The 17,519-nt window shown below is 36.5% G+C and overlaps 1 protein-coding gene across 1 annotated transcript in view; it reads left to right on the forward strand.

Annotated features, from left to right (window-relative positions):
• PIP5K1B (phosphatidylinositol-4-phosphate 5-kinase type 1 beta) overlaps positions 1-17,519 on the forward strand; it is a 112,945-nt gene that overhangs the window by 24,735 nt on the left and 70,691 nt on the right. The window contains exons 4-5 of the mRNA XM_059491873.1: positions 10,920-11,001; positions 11,699-11,767. Coding sequence (XP_059347856.1) covers positions 11,699-11,767 — 69 coding nt within the window. The 5' untranslated portion in view covers positions 10,920-11,001. The remainder of the gene's footprint in view (positions 1-10,919; positions 11,002-11,698; positions 11,768-17,519) is intronic.

Below are 17,519 nucleotides of genomic sequence, written 5' to 3' on the forward strand. Positions count from 1 at the left end.
CAATTTGTTTATGTCATTTGGCTGGAAATAACTACTTTTAAAGGTTTATTTGAAAACATTTGTATTGCCATTTAAAAATTCTGGACTGTGTCCATGCCTTTAAACAGTTGTATGTGTTTCCTACCACAATATATCTCATGTTACTTGATGTCAGTAGAGTAGATATGCATGTTGATATGGCTTGGATTTGTATATTCCAGTGCAGATATGCTTGTAATTCATCTAAGTGCCAAAGCATTGGGGAAAAAAAGTAGTCATTTGCCCATTCTAATCTGTTCATTCAAGACATGGCTTGGAGAACAATGATGCTTTTACTGGTCTTAAAAATCTGAGAGCCAGACGCAGTTAAGGGATACGGGGTTTTTACCTCGGTATTTTAATAAGGATCCTTATTGGTGCACCACTTCACCAAGGTGGGATGCGCCGCAATGTGCGCACATGACAAATCACGCGTACAATTTATGGACCATACAAATTAGCATATCTAACAAGGGCACCCCAATGGGAGGCCTGGATGAATGGTGTGATATTTCCTCATGCATGGAATTTCACCTGGGATGGGCCAAATCTGATTTACAGGATATGTTCTAGAGAGGACATTGGTTTCCCAAGATAGTGTAGGGTTTTCTGGCCTAAAGGCCTCCTACTATGAGGCCTTTAGGATATTTGGTCTCCTGGCCTATGCTAAATTATCATACTTAAGGAATTACAAATATGCATGCTAAGAGTACTGAGGATACATGAAATTTATGTAAAATGTACACAAAAGAAAAGGCAAAAAAATAATCTTAGCATGGACAGAAATATATGGTTCCTTATAAGGGAAGTAGTAACCTTTACATTTAAGCAGCCACATTTCAGTCAGAGAATGGAATAACTTTATGAAAATTGTCACAGTTCTTTTGGTTCCCACATTGCAGTTCCATCCTGGTGGCTGCAAAATATCTGTCCTGGTTTGATGACAGGAGCTCTGACAAATATCGCTATTTCCTTGCATGCTGAGCAGTTCTTTACTGAATTGGTTTCAGAAATTCATGTTATTGTATTAATCATGTTTTTGGAGTTTTTTTTTTTTTTGTCCTATGTAGCTTCTGAAATGATTTTTTTTCTCCCTTGAAGCTTTCTCTGTGGTTTAAAAAGAAATATGTTAGAGAGCTCCTTTAAACCAAGAAGACTCCAGCTTTTATACTTTATAGGGCATGTCATAAAATGGGATAATACTTTCCTTTTCTATAGCTTTTTGCGTGATTTCAGAAATGTATCTGAGGAACTTCTGCTCTATAGGAAACTGAGAGCTCTTAATTTAATCAAAGGAATTCTAGTGAAATAGGATTTGTTCTCTGTTGAGACTGGTACAAGACAGTTTTTTCAAATCCTTTTCAAGAGTAAAGTAAGCTTTCTATTAAATGCTAACGAAAATTATGTTGTAGCTGTCCATGGGAAGCATCTAGTAATTGCAGTTTTAGCTTTCCTGAAAAAAAGAGTATGTGGGGAGGTTAATTGGTTACAATAGATATTCTTACTCAATAGGGTAACTTAGAGTATCTTTTATCTTGAATTTATACACAACTTTTGAATTTGGTGCTTACATCATTCTTCTATACCCATTCTTGAGTGACCTTATTTTTCATACAAGCTAGACTGAAAAACAAGTTGCTGTATGAATGTACATTTGGGAACCTAATCTTACCCATGCATTTCCATTTTCTCTGAAGCTAATGTTGAACTCAGTTTGGTTGCTGTTGCCTGGCCCATCGAGCACTACTGCTAATGCTTCTTTCCATCTGTCTCTCAGTCTTGTTTCCTGGTATTATCACTAGTGGACTGGTGACTCTGAGCTTATGCAAAATTATGTGAGTGATTGAAACAGCTGAGGCAATTGGTCTCTCCTCCATTGTGGATCAAGGGTCCAACAGTATTCATTACCTTCCTCATTCCCTCCCAAGTTTCTTTTTGATCTTAGGGATGACCATAACAAAGCTGTTGTAATGGGTTCCATTATGGTTGCTATTCTTTGGTAGATTACTTTTTTTGTTAGTTCATTTGTCTAGGTGAGTTGTCCTGGGGCAGGAGTAGCACTGGTGCATAATAATGATGCTACCCAATGCATGTTTGGAAGGCAGGACTGCAGTAGCATCAGCCTGGACCAGCTGAAATTGTTGCAGATATCCCATCTGAGTGATACATAGTGATTCAATGGAAACCAGGAGGAGTCATGGCAGTAACCAGATCTTTTCCTTCCTTCAAGACATTATCAACTACTTTTTAAAAAGTAGCCTAATCTATCAAAAGAATCTCAGATATTACCTGTCATATCCTCCAGGGTAATCTCTTCCAGTCTTCAACTGTCTTTTTGCAGCTGTATGGAATGGCCCTCAATTGGAGACAAAAAGGGGATTTTAAAATACTTGAATTTCTTAGATAGTCTTACTGCTGAACAGTTTAACTTAGCTAGGCATCCATGAACAGCTACATGTGCAAAAGTTATACTCAGAGGTCCTGGGGAAGAAAGCACAGAGAACTTGAAGATCATAATAATCCACACATGCACTGAGTTCAGCGTTTCCATGACACATCCTTCTGCAAACATTGTTGTGAATAATTACATGCTAATATGAAAATAGCCTAAATAATTCCCAGTAGTGCATAATTTATGAGTTACCTGTGTAGAACTGATGCACAAATTATGCCATCTGTTTTAGTGCATGCAAATTATTTAACCACAGCATTTTTGTGTTGTCCACCCAAAACTCTCAATGTTCTTTAAGCAAAGAATTATTATTAACATTTTTGATTCTTGCCTCTGTTGTAAAGTTATGTTTGCATAAAAGTTTTGAGTATGGTTGACCTCCTTTTGAGATGGAAAAAAGTGGATGAGTAAAAAGATAAAGGTTTCAAACTAGAGCAATACAGTTATTGTGAAGCTCTTGTTATTACAAATGTATTTCTTATCAAAGTAACTTGTCCTGTGCTTTTGTGCTTTTTATCTTGCATGTTCAATCTATTTGTTTTATACTTAATCTTCTCCAAGTCCATTTGACCTATTTTTCTTTTCTCAAATGACTATTTCTAGAGTTTCAGATTACTGAAGCTTCTGGGTTGACCAAATTATTTTTATATGTATTCCCCACCCAGCAAGGTGGGATTGTTTGCTTCTCTGTTTGTATCATTCCTTTAGAAATGGACACTTCCGATGATCTCCTTTTTGCCATACATGAGATTTCATTTCCCACGAATCTTACCTGCTGCTTATATGAGTGAAGCAGTTTGTCGTGCTTTCCTTTCAAGAAATCATGACCACAGTGTTGCATGATCCCTGTCACTCTATTTTGCACATACCAAAGACAAATGTAGAAGAATTTTCCCTCTCCTTGTGCTTTTTCCTTATCAACCATTTGTCTCAGTGTGCTGCATTATTATTATTGGACAGGATGCATCACGTGGTGGCTTTATCTCAAAGTGCAGTGTCTGGTATGTGTTAGTAACAGTAGTCCATTGCCATACCAAAACTGCCAAAGTAAAGGAGCAGAACTCTAATTCTAGGCTCTGACAAGTCTTCTACCTGTGCCCTTCACTGTGATACTACCCTAACTTATATTGCATACTGTTGTATATAGCATGCAGATGTTTTCTTCTTTCAGTGGTTTCAAAGACAAACCCTATCTTGACACTTTTATTAATTTGTAATTCCAGATGTCTTTAGAGAAATCTTGCTAGTCTTCTTCTTCTAGTGCTGTTATTGTGCTGTTATTGTAAAAGTGCACATGAAATCAGAATAGTGAAAACATAAGTAGCAATTGGCAAGTCTTCTTTGGCTATGTAAAAATATGCCTTTCTGCTTTGTATGCTTTCAGACTGTTACTAAATAATGAGAAGTTAATGGGGCCATTTCACTTTGCAAAAGGAGGGCCTGTTAACAGTTTCTGCAAGATACACAATTTGACGTCAGTTATGTCAGATCAAATGTTTGTTCTTTCTGATTGCTGATCTGAGCTGCCTGATTTGGAAAAGTCCCAAGGTTATTAAGACATCAACACCATCTAGTACACAGTAGAACATTTGCTCTGTCTTTACAAATGGTGTTTGGCAAGATGTAAGAGATCCTCAGGTGCTTCTGGGGAAAGCAGAAGACACAGTAGTTGACAGAAAATGCTAAGTAGGCTAATAGGGAATAGAGGAGTGAGGTAGATTTAAGGCCCTTGGAATGAAGCCTTGAATTTGGAAATTCATGGAGGAGGAACAAAGTCCAACCTGTCTCTTCTGTGCAGCTTATCTGTCACATGCAGAATTGACAAAATACAGAAGTTAGAAATTAAAATCTATGTGCTTTGTTGCATGAGCACAGTATGCCGTGTTTCCAAGGACTTCTACCCTTTGATTCCTTCAATGAATTTTCAGTTTTATTTGCGTTGTTGTAAAATCATTTCCATCTGAAAGAATGTCAGCAGACTATTTTTGAAATGAAGGATATGATTTGTAGCTACAGTTTGTGAAGCTGCTCTGGTGACCCTGGATATTACAATGGTAGCGTGTTTCACCTTGAAGAACAAGTTATTGCACAAGGACTACTTTAAATGGAAGAGGAAGGGACTCTTCTAGGTTGTCAAATCTTCTGGGTAATCAGATGTATTCTGAGTATTTGATGAAAGTAGTATTTTCTGAAGTTCCACATTTTCATTTTTTTTCCCATCTGAAAGCTAGAGGAGGAAGATAGATGATCTGACATTTCTTGCAGTAAATCAAAACATTGCAATATGAACATATGTTTTTTATAGTATGAATAGTATGATAAGTTACTTTTCAAATCCAGCCAGCAAACTAAGAAAAAAATCCTACTCCTATAATGACATTTTTAAAAGCCAGCCAAGTACTGTGCTGTATTCCTGAAACTGGGGGGAGGAAGGAGGGGAGGGCAACTGTAGAAATCAAACAGTATCAGAATCTTAGCATTGTGCTCAGATTAGTTGCTGAGAGACTAAAAGATCTGTCAGGCACTGAAACGAATGTGTGTTATTAAAGCTAGGTAAATAAAGGTGGTGTGAACAGCTGACATGACTTAGAGTATATGTACAGTCTAAATGGCAGTTTTGTGTTAGTTTTTCCTTGCTGCTTTCACTGTAACATTTGTGGTGGGCTGATGGTACTACAAAGACCAGGAGAAAGAAGAGGTTTTCCCCCCTTTTATTTTATTTGTGAATTTCATCATTTTGTGTATGACTTCTGATTTTCATCTTATTATTTTTGAGGCAAAATAAAAACCAAATCAGATAGACTAATCAGGGCTTTTTTTGTTTTGGTTTGTTTTTGTTGTTTGGTTGGCTTTCCTTGTTAGGCATCACAGGCTACACAGTTTCTGATTTGCTTTTTTTAGCTGTTCTCTGTACTCTGAAATTGTTCATTCTAGCATTAATTAGCAAGAACAGCATTTTCCAATTTTCACAAGTACTATCACAAATTTTACACGGAATATTTTACTTTCAGTCACCCTTAAAACCGCTGTAATCAGTTGTGGGCTGGGAGATCTTGACGAGGTTTCAGACCTAATTGTTTGGGGTTTTTCTTTACTTTTCCCCTCCTTCTTTAAATTCATATGACACTTCTTTTTTTTCCTGCCAGACAGACAGAAAAGATAGATTTTTTTTTTTAAATTACTTCTTTAGTGACATAAATGAATAGTGTTTAAGATGCAGTAAAAAGTTTGCTCTACTTCTTTTGCAGTATTAGACATAAGAGATCTCTCAGTACTTCTGTGAAGAGTGGAAGTCACAGCACTTGACAGTAGAGATTTATTAGGCTGACAGGCATTACAGGGATTGGGTGGATTAAATGCTCTCAGAGTGAAAATCCAATTTTTTTTAGATTTGAGGCTTTTAATGACTTTTAAGTGATTGTTGAGTCCAATGCAACATGTAAACATTTACTTCATTATCAGGATAATGATAATGAAGGATAGCTTAAAAATATGTATGTTATCTTTTACTCCTCAGATGTTTCAGATATGGGAGCATATAAGTTTGATCTTAGATGTCTACGTGTCCTTCTGATACAAAGTGAATCTATTCCACAAACTAGTGTTTGGGATATTATGAAAAAAAAAAAAAAATAGAGAGCTGGATTGTGTGTATATATATTTTTTTTTCTTGTAAATGAGTGGCTATATACATTACCTAAATTTTTATTTGGAGGCTATATAACTGCCTGAGCACTCATGTATGAAAAATGTTCTCTGACATTAAAAGACATAGGGTTTTTGGACAGGGGGTTAACTTGTGATGACTGTTGAGAAAGCTGTCGGATCTTTGATGTGTTGTTCCTTTCACCACCCCGTGCATTAAATTATGCTTCCTTTGACTTCTTTAGATCTGTGTATTGGCACTCTGCCTAGCAGTGCTTGCAGGTTCCTAAATACCACTCTTTATTGTTTGATAAACTAAGAAGGAAGGCAATTAAACCATGAAAATTATAGTGAGCATTATTTTAAAGAGTGGAGAAAATCTTCTTTAAGGAGCTAAAATGCAATAAAACCAATATAAGTCCTACTATTCACCTGAAGCTAACAAGTCATTTGCCTCTTGAGCCTTCTGAAAATAGTGCTGATAGTATGCTGATACCTGTGGATGGATTTTGATGGAAACATGATGTGTGTAGGCAATTCTTATGTATGTCAGAGGATTTTTTGTGTCCCAAATTCCTTAATTTACAAATAATCTAATAAATAATCCTACTGTTCAAGTTCTGCTGGAGAGGGTAGGGAAAAAACGATTGACAGTTTTGAATGACCTAAGTTTGTCAACTAAATTTGACAAGGGTCCAGAGTACCAGCAAGTTTCATGGAATAATAAGCAAGATAAGATGAGATCTAATTTGGAAATCCAGTGCTGTTGTGTATATTGTATTAGTTGGCAGAGAATCCAGACAGGAGGGAGACTTTATAAATGCATCATCTGTAAGAGAAGTTTGTTCAGTATGAAGTATGTTCAGTAAGAAAGTATGAACTCAAATCTTTAGCATCTCAAAGAAGGAGGGGAGTTAGCTTTAATAGTGCCTTTTGATCTTGGAGCTGCCTTCAGGTAGCTCCAAGAATACCATGAATGGTTTTTGGGTGCTGGAGCTTGGGGTAGGGGAAACACAAGAGAACAAGTATGAAAGTAGTAACTTTTCATTAATGAATATGCATTCATGGATTTCTTCCACTATAGAGCATTTTTGGCTTAGAAGACTTGCCTCTTCTGACAAAATTTTGTGTAACCAAGGTCTCCAGCTTCACATCAGAGCTGAAATCTAGCAGTCTATAACTGCTCCCAGTGTGGTTTGGTGGAAGAATGCTGTCTTACAGATCTGCAGGTCCTTTTAGTGAGTTGAAGAACTGACTTTAAATGCTACTCTCACAGCTTCCACGAGGAAAATATGTCTGAACAAATCTCATCAGTAAGAGTTTTGCAATAATGGAATGACTATGATTTTCATACTTGTCTTAGAAGCTGCTGCTTCAAAGTAGTAACAGAAGGTAGACAGGAGTTACAAAGGAATTTGACCTGATGATTCTTTTTAATGGAATTCATTATAAATGCTATTTGTAGGACTAGAAATTCTTGTTGGCATCCTTACATGTTGTACTGACAAACTGCTGTGATCAAGAAAGAATGCAGTCTTGGTGTGTAAAGTCCCACTTACTTAGGACAGATACAATTACTATTCTGATAATCTTTTTTTGTCTGGTTCTGTTAGTACCATTCGTATGAATTTAATGTAAGAGTCTTTGTGCTTTTCTGAGAAGTTTCCTGCCACATTCTGAGGATTTAGTGTCCTCCTGGCAAAAGAGAACTATTCAAGGGTTAAGAAACAGTTAAATAAATAGGTAATCTGACATGCCCAGAATTATGAGAATGAAGTTTCTGGATTGAGTCCAAAATTGTGTATTCCGTCTCAATACATTCACTTGCCAGAAGAAAACCAAAACCAATCCAAAGTGGTCCTGAAAATATATTTGTGTGTTTGAGACTGAAAAATCTGCACTGTATCATCTATTTTATTTGTATATTATTAATTTTAAACATACATAATTGTTTCTTGAATTCTTTAATTTCTAGTATTTTCCCTCTGCCCAATGGATAATTTAAAGTTTCATTTAATCTTGTTTTGCCTTGGCTTTTTTTCCTCCTCATATTTAAAATTAAAGATTAGACCTGTGAGAAGTTATAAATCTGTTTTCTTTTGTGTGAGGTTTCTAACTCACTGCAGAGACCTGACAGCAGTACATCCAGGGATATGTCTGCATTAAAAGCTATGAAGACTATTTCTATTTTAACTATCAGTCAGAACAAGAACATGTAATTACAATTGCAAGAACATGTCATGAAAAGTTACATGGCTTTTATTTGGAGTGTGATTCCTCAACAGCATTTTTTATGAATGCTTTTTAAAAATTATTTGTTTAAGAAAATGGTCTAAATATACTAAGAAATGTATTCTCCAAAAAAACCCAAAAAGTTTTCATGGTAATGGAAGAAAGCAGACCTGATTTTTGCTTGAATGAACTAATACATGGGCCTGTAGGAATCTAGCACTAGCTTTTTTCATGCATGTTGGCTTTCACTGAAGTTGTTGGAAGTTCTAAAGTTAACTTAAATTTGAGCTGAGGGGCCATTTGGATATAAGGTACAAATACCTGCTCATGTAAGCTGGGCTTCAGCAACTCAGGTTGTGTGAAAACAGCTGGTTATTTACAGTCTGGAAAAATGAGTACCTTATGCTGTTAGTAAAAGATAAATTTTGACTATATAAGGAACATGGAATTAAAAATTCAGGAAAATATATCGAAGCTGGGTAGGAAGCTCACATTTGCTGTCTGTCATCTCTGTTCCAAAATGCCAGCTATGTGGTGGGCAGGATGGTGTTGACATTGTGGGCTTCTGGCTGATTAGAGAAATTAAAAAGGTGTCCCTGTAGCTCTAAAGGAAAACGCATATGGCACCTTTCCTCCAGAGTGATGGAAATTGCAGTTTGTGTTAGTTAAGAAGCATGTGGTTCTATGATTCTAGTGTGAGAAACTAAACTGTGAAACGTTATGGTTTTTTTTCCTGAAGCATACATTGAATAGATGTGATTTTTTTCAAAGTCTGCATTTAGGAGTAGGAGGTGTTTGGAGCAGAAGGCTGGAGCTGAAGGCTGTAATCTTGTGTTTCAAGAAGACAGTAGTTTTTGTTGCATGTAAGATTTGTGACCAAAAAGTTGACTCTTCAAGAGTACTGGGGAAAAAAACTTTAAATTCCTTCTGTACTTTAATGTTTCTCTTTCTTTGTTATCAGGTAGGATAGCATCTAAGGAGCTAAAGACAAGATCTTTATAGCCATCTTTCACTCATGGTTTAAGCCCAGCCAGCCACTGAGCCCCACATGCTGGCTCACTCACTACCCCCTGATGGAATCTGGGAGAGAATCAATAGAGTAAAAGTGAGAAAACTCAGGGGCAGAGTTTTTATACTTGGTAGTTACTGAACTTGGTCTCTCGTCTGTTTCCTGTTGTTGTCAGCATTGCAGGGGTATATTTTCACATAAGTGAAGTGTTCTTGAATAATTTGTCTGTGCTGGGAAAAAACCAGGCTTTTCTCCCACATCTAGTATGAGTGCTTTCTTCAGCTAACTTACTGCATGAAAGCTCCCATGTTGCATTTATGTAAGGCTTTTGCCGAATCTGTGTGCTCATAATTTAGGAAGTTTTGTGTGTAGTGGAACATCATATTGTATCAATAGTCTTGGGAGGTATGTGAAGAACAACAGCTTGGGTAGGGATTGGTGTTTTAACCCAGTGATCAGTTATTTAAAAGGTCTTCTACTAGTAATTAAAATGACATTTCTTTTCCTGCAAAAGCTGTTTTAGCAAGTTCTTGATGCCTTTGTATACTGAGAGGGTTGTAAGCATGGCTGAATATTAATATTAAATGTGTGAATATAGGTGAGTGAGGTGAACTACATACTATTTAAAAAGCTATAAAAACTAAGTTGTTGCCTTTAAATAGGAGTTCAGTGCACAGGAGACTGCTAATGCATATCCAGATGAAGGAATTACTCATTAACACACATTACTTAAATGGAGGCTACAATGAAGAGTGCAGTTAGCTGCAGAGGAAAGGACTGGTATGCAACTAAGAGGTGTCTTTTTCTAAGGAGGCATTGTTTTCTTCTCAGAAACTCCAAGTTTCTATTTGTTGTGTCACCCCAACTTTTTCTTTTTTGGCTCAGACGCTTCTCTGAAGAAAAGGACAGGAAAATAGTGACTTTGACTCCTTGTATTAAAAGGTTCCTTGGTAGTGCTAAGTATACCCTTTAGATTAAGGGAAAATTAAAATCAGGGAATGAGGCCCTAGAATACTTTCTTAAATCAATTTTTTATTATGTACAAGATGCTATTTGAACTGCTTAAAGACAAAGTGAGATTTTCTTCTCATTTGAGGTATCATTAGATTTTTTTTAATTTGTAATCTGCAACTTTTCAATGTGCTGTCTTCCAAACCATCACAGCTATTTCTTATAAGTGATTGGAGATTATAAGGCTATAAGATTAATAACACATGTAATTACACAACACTCCAGAGCATGTATGTGTACTGCTCTACATAAATGTTTTATTGTAGAGGTGCTTGTGCCACATGGATGAAATATCTAGGGCAAAAAGGAATTACTCTGTACTGATTCCTTCCTGTGTAATACTGCCAGTTTCTAAGTATATTAACCAAGTTATATTTTTTATGTATACCAAGTTCTAATTATAGTAACCAAGTTATTTGACATGATTCTTAAAAAGCCTCACTTGTAGCTGAATGCTTGCTTGGGCTGAAGAATAGTAATGAAAGGAAATCTACAGCTATTCTGTGAGATGAAAGTTTGTTAAGGCATAATGATGACAGATATTTCTTATAGGCTGCAAGAAACATTACTACCACCAATGAATGGCTTGATCTTCACACTCAGCTCTAGATGACCTGTTCTGTTGTTCACAAGGGTAAGTATAATTCCCCTGTTAAAGTATTGGTAAAATTTGGAATTATTTTAACCCATGTCATTGTGCCTTTTTATTTTGTTTACTTTGGCAAACGCACTCAGAGCGTCTTACCAAGGTGATCTCTATCTTAGTGGTTTATTCTTGGTCTAGAATGGTCTTAGAGCTGTGATAGGATACAATGTCAAATAGTTAGAGCATGATGCTAATAATACCAAGGGTGTAGCTTTGATCCCTATATGGGCAGTTCCCTTAAGGATTGGACTTGGTGAACATTGTGGGTCCCTTCAACTCAGAATATTCTGCAACTCTGTGGTAGTCTATTATTTCCTTGCTACTTTAAAAAGATACAGCATATTGATGCAGCCAAAGACCTTAGACTACTGAGACATGCCACTGAATATCTGAGTCATGAGCTTCATGGTTTTGCCCTTTCAAGAACATCTCATGCAGTAGGCTGAGGAGCAAGACTTCACTGCACACTGATGTGGGGAAAAGAAGCAGAGTCATGTAGAATCAGTCATATGCTGGACATATTGCTGGGCTAGTGCTGTCCTTTTAGTTTGTGTGGAAAATACCCTAGGAATATCTCTGAAAAGTTTGAATTTAGCAAAAATGGATAATAAATTATAGGATTTTTCTGAACAATTAACCTTTGTAAAGCAGATACTGTCTTTGTAACTCAAACTTCTGTTATTAGATGTCGTCTGTTACTGAAAATGGAGACATTATTGCTGGAAAGCCAAATGAAGAGAAAACGTATAAAAAGGTAAATAAAAGCTTCAACCTTTTTATTGTATGTTTTTCCCTTCATGTCAGTAATTCAGACCTGCTGTATGTGAATATATTTCAGAACTTATTAAAACCAAGAACAAATAAAACATGTTCCATGGGGTTTTTGAAATTACTTTATCCCTTCTGTGAAATCATAAAATATTTCTATCCACCACAGAACTGAGTATTTAAAACTTGTTTAGTCCAGCTTTAAAGTATACTATATTGCTAGATTGATAGAAATTCTTTGCTCTTAGCAACAGACACATCTCTGGCCTTAAATGCTGTTGTAAGAAATTTACTAAGTTTCCAAATGCTTTGAGTATTTATGTAATGTGTCTAGACTACAAACCCAAAAAGCAAAGCATCTTTCCAGCACTTTGCCAAGCAGACCACTATTTGTTTGATAAGTATTTTTTTAAAAAGAGGTGTATAAGGGAGGACATATTTAATGTAGGAGCATGCATCAATAGTCCATTTAGATATTGCTGATAGTGGTTTGGGGTTTGTTTTTCTGATACAGATTGTCTGTGACCAGCATTATTTAAGTCCACTAGCAATTTTGATGACTAAGCTGAGCTATAAAAGCAAATTTTTCTTTACATATTTACACAACCAAATTGTTAGCTACTGAATTTGATCATTACTTTGACAGATCATCTCAAAGAAATGGTGATTGTTTTAAAATTAATTCTGTAATCTAGTCCAGAAGTCCACATGCTTCTATAGTACATACAGTGATTAGGGTTTTAATTTCTGGGTGTTGCATACAGAACCCAGCAACTGCTGGTAAAGTCAAGGAGATCAATAAGGTATTTCTTTTACCTTGGTTACATTGGTGGCCTTAGCATTCCAGATAATTTTCTCAGAAATGAAAGGAAATAATGTTTGTTTTAAATACAGATTAGTTCAAATTTCCCAACGGACAACTTTAAAATATAGAAGTCAGAATTTGTCTTGACAATGAGTATGAGAAAGGAAGAAATGTTTGGTGCCTGAACTTCTCCAGGTTTATGTTGCTAGATTAGACTAGTAATAGCTGTAGACAAGCTTCCATTCCCCCTGGTCATCCCACATAGTCTTCTCTGTTCCTCTTCAACTATAAATTCACAGCCTTTCAGAGGAAGCTGTAGAAAGGCTTCTCGCTATGGTGCAAATTCTACTGTGTATCTACTGGAAGTACCTCTGACAAGACCTGTGATTCACAGCTGCATCACACTCACATATCACAGTGACTGTCACCTCCAAGTTCTGTCCCTGCACTGTCAGTTGTTGTATCTTATGCCAATTTATTTCCTTTTCATGTAATTACACCTTCAGTTGTTCTGTGCTCAAAATCCTGTGCTACGTATGCCCCTAATAGTTTAGTATTATTACCTAATAGTGTCATCATACTTCTCCTTTTTGTGGTAATTTTAATAAAATATTAATAAATTTTGATCTCAAAATTTGTCCATGCAGAGCTAGCTGCTAACATATATTTGCCTGATCCCTCACTTTTAACAATGTCTCTTTTCTAAAGTCAAATTCCTTAGAAACCCTCTGTTAAATATTGAAGACTGCTTGAGCAGGGAGGTTGGTCCAGATGACCCCACTGGTGGTCCCTTCCAACCTAAACCACTCTGTGAGTCTGTGATCCTCACCTCCTTCAGATATTCCATATACATTATTTCTGTTTTTAAATGGATATTCAGAGGTATCAGTAGTATATGTTGGAAGTATAGCATAAGTCTGGTTGGACTTCTGTTCATCAGAGGCATTTCATATAATTTCTCATTTAACTCCATGGTTTTAGGTAAGTTACACAGGTAGAAGGCTTGTTTGCAGCCAAAAGCTGCCCGTCTTAAATTGCCCACAGATGTTCCATTTACAGTTCTCCAGTCATGTATTGTTACACTTGTTAGATTGAAAAATACTTAGAGTCCTTCCTGTGACTTCCTGTGCCACTTTCTCCAGAAGTCTGAGCTGGGGAAGAGCTTGTTTCCTCAGCTGGTGCTTTTTCAGCTTTTTCGGTTTGTTTCAGGTAGTTATAACTGCTATCCATGTATTACAAACTTCTGTAGTAATGACTGTATTTCACTGCTTTAAGTTAACCTGAGTTAGGTGAAAACAAGCTATCTGCAGAAAGAGCACCTCTGACTTCATCCATAATAAAACTTTCCAGAATAAAAAGCAGTCTGTAAGGCTATCAGATTTTTCTCTGGAATTTTAGATTATTGCAATATTTTGTTTTTTGTTTTGTTAATCTCAGCTGAAATAGATGTAGGTAACAGCTTTATCTGAATTAATATAATAATCTGAATCTCCAGCTCTTCAATTTCCTATGGTAGTCAGCTGACTTGCCATCGGCATGAATGTAAACCTCTTGAAGTTCCAAGAAATTTCTTAATTACTATAACCTTGTGAAAGAGCTTGCATGAACATTGCTACACTATCCTTTCAGACTCTGAAATGCATAACTGGACCAAGACAGAGCATGATTTTTATTATGAATCATGCTCCTTCTTTCCACTGTTTTCTTTTCAGCTGTCAGTTTTTCTGGGGATGAATCTTGACATAAATGCTCCTCTAGCTTTTAATTGTCTGTTGTTATGTAGTCAAAGTCTTGAGAGAAGAGGGAGCACAACTTTCTTCTTATTTGTTTTGAGTTTTTTTAGATTTTTAGTTTGGTTTTTGTTTGTTTGTTTTTGTTTGGGTTTTTTGTTGGTTCTGGTTTTTTCCTCCCTTTTGAAAACCAGGGTGTTTTTCTCTCTTTTAAATTGTGATTTTTAAGGTGGGGCTGCTAAGCTGTTCAGCTGCATGCATTTTTTACAAACTAATCTGAAACTACTTATGGATTTTCTGTCTATTTGTAAATTTTGAGAAGTTGTTAAGTCTACAGTGAGAATATGAATAATAAAGTGTTTCAGTCACCCAGATCAAAGAACTTAGTTAATGAAAGAGACACTTCACAGATACATGTTCCATGCAGCTTTTAAGGTAGAGAATTAAAATAACTTTGAGATCAAAGAAATTGTAAATTGTGCAGACTGTGGCCAGTTCTTTCAGGGTGGAGGTTTTTTTGTTGGTTAGCTTTGTTTCTTTTGATTTTGGTTTGGGGTTTTGGTTTGAGTTTTTTGTTTGTTTGGGTTTGTGGGCTTTTTTTGTTGTGAGATTTTTCTCAGAGAAACAAGGTAAAGGATATAAGAGAGACTGGTTATTTGTTCCATTGCATGCTTGCAAAAATCAGGTCACCAGACTATAGTTTCTCTTGGATATTTGTATTCAGTCACAGACATCTGGAGTATGCAGTTGCTGCTTTTTTAATTTCCTCTCTATTTTGCAGACTTTCTTGTGAGAATTTGCTGACACACATGCAGTTTCTGCATTGCAATGCCATCAATCACACAAGCCCTGAGTCTGTTGCCTGTCAAATCAGATTTCAGTAGTATCCTAATGCTTAATAATAGGATGGTGGCAAGAATGAGGCTCAGAGAGGTCTGTCAAAGCACATTAGAAGTGTAGAAGAGAATCACACCAGAAAATAGCTGTAAATGTGCACTTGTGAAAATCTGTTTTGGATTGCCACAATCTCTGTTTAGTCTGAAGGCTGCCACACAAGTATATAATTAGAATTTGTTTCTTGCCATTACATATCTTGCAGCTCTTCTGTTTAGTGTATTACAAGCACTTTATGTAACCTGTTCAAAACTGTATATCGTGAGTCACTTTCCCAGGAGCAAAGGAAATTTGCCTGGATAAAGGAAGCCAGCTACCTATTGTTAGCAATAGCTAGCTTGCTTGTAAACATGTGCAAGCAGCATTTTTTCCATCTCTTTTAGCATTGACTTATTCTCTGCATCTAATGCTTGTAGGTAAGGTACTTTTTCTTGTAGACACTGCAGTTTCATCACTGAAAGTTGCTTTACTGGGACCTCAGTGGCAAATTTTATGCAACTATAAAGATACTAAAATGACTGCAACTTTGCCTGGAGCTATGGCTACTTCCAAGCTCAGAGGTCTCAAATTCTCTTCCTCAAAATAGAACAACCAGAGTAGTTGGGTCCATGGCTACTACTGAAGCTTAAGCATAAATGTTTTGATATGGAGGAAAAATTAATTGACAACCATGGAGTCACCTGAATCCAATTTTGGAAAATAAAGGGAGAGCAGATTCAGCTTGAAAAAGAAAATCATTCTGATTGCAGTTGAACTGATTCTGATTGTGAACAGACGCACACGCGATGTGCAGGAGTTCGCCTTCATGAAGTGTGACCTGCAGAAGGTGGACAAACATTTGCTAGAGAGAAGTGTGAACTGAAGAAAGACTGGGGGGGTACTATGGCAGTATTGACCCATAGTCACAAGTTGTGGAAAAACAGTTAAGATTAGTTATTTTAATGGGATTTTCTGGTAACGCTCTTTTCATGTCCCTATTTGTGATTTATTATGGGTCAGCTGCAGAAAGCATGCTGAGATGGGGTAGCCACCTCCATCCAGAAGTTTCAATGGAAACAGTGTCAAGAAGTGTTGTTTCAGTGAGACTGTAAGCACAGCAGGCACTCAAAGACAAGACAGATCAAGTGCAGGAGCAATGGACTAGGCAATAACCACATGTACATCTTGAATCTAATTGAAATTTCCTAATATCCTAAGAGAGCTATTTTTAAATATTGCTTGAGGAAAATGTATTGTTTTTCACAGGCATTCTCCTCAGATGGTTTGGCTTAAGAGTTTATACAATTTATGGCAGGTTCTATCTTCTCAGAAGTCTGGAAAAGATAAACTGTGTTTGCAGGGAAGTGATAACATGGGTGGATTCCTAGTACTTTTGTTAACTAGTAAAACTGAAGAGCAAATGCTTACTTGTAGTAGAAAATTCAGATCTGGCATAAGCCATGTAGCTTCAACAATTTTGATCAAGTGAGACCTATGAATATTTTTCTTCCTTTTTTAAAGAATTTATTTATTTCACTGAGACTTTTGCCTGAAGGCAGGTAACTGTTCTACCCCAGTCCAATTCATTCTCCAGCTGAGGAGAAGGGTAGGATAGTGAGGAAGATGAAAGCAGATTTGTCTACATACAGTAGCAGAGAGAAATGAACCAGTGACAACTACTTTGTGGGATGCATGGTTGCAAAGCAGTGTCAACAAGTGAAGACTTCTGTTCAGATATCTCTTTCTCCCCATCTCTTATGAAGAGCTGTGGTAGCTAGGTGTCTGTGCCATTTCATTTGGCAGATTTAAAAACCTGTATGAATGACAGTAGTAAAGAAGGTAAAATAAAGCAATCATAGTTTTGCCTTTCATGGTGAGAATGAGGAAGAATTTCCAAGGCAGAGTTAATTTCTCTGCATCACTTTATGGCACCTGCAATAAACCAGCTGTCTTCTGGAAAAATCACCATCTTTGCTATAGAAAGTTCATAGGTCAAACTTCAGTTGCAATAAAATGTTATAAAAGGGGAGAACACAAGAAAACAAGGACAAAGTTCACATGATGTCTTAAAGGGTTTCCCTAGGATCTACACTTGAAGAAGCCCAGAATGTTAGAGCTACATTTCATGAACATATAGGAAATGCATATAGATTTGGCAAAGAGCAATTGAGACTTGAAAGATGAACAGAAAAATAACTGAATGACATTAGAGAGGAACTTCTATTAAATTAGATTAAGCCTGTGCCCTCCTGCTCAGCTCCAATCTGCTCATGGTTTGTTAAATGATTTATGCCATTAATTACCAGTAATTTATAACCTTCACGTGCTAA

The sequence above is a fragment of the Ammospiza nelsoni genome, chromosome Z (genome assembly GCF_027579445.1).
Source record: "Ammospiza nelsoni isolate bAmmNel1 chromosome Z, bAmmNel1.pri, whole genome shotgun sequence".
NCBI classification, from domain to species: Eukaryota; Metazoa; Chordata; class Aves; order Passeriformes; family Passerellidae; genus Ammospiza; species Ammospiza nelsoni.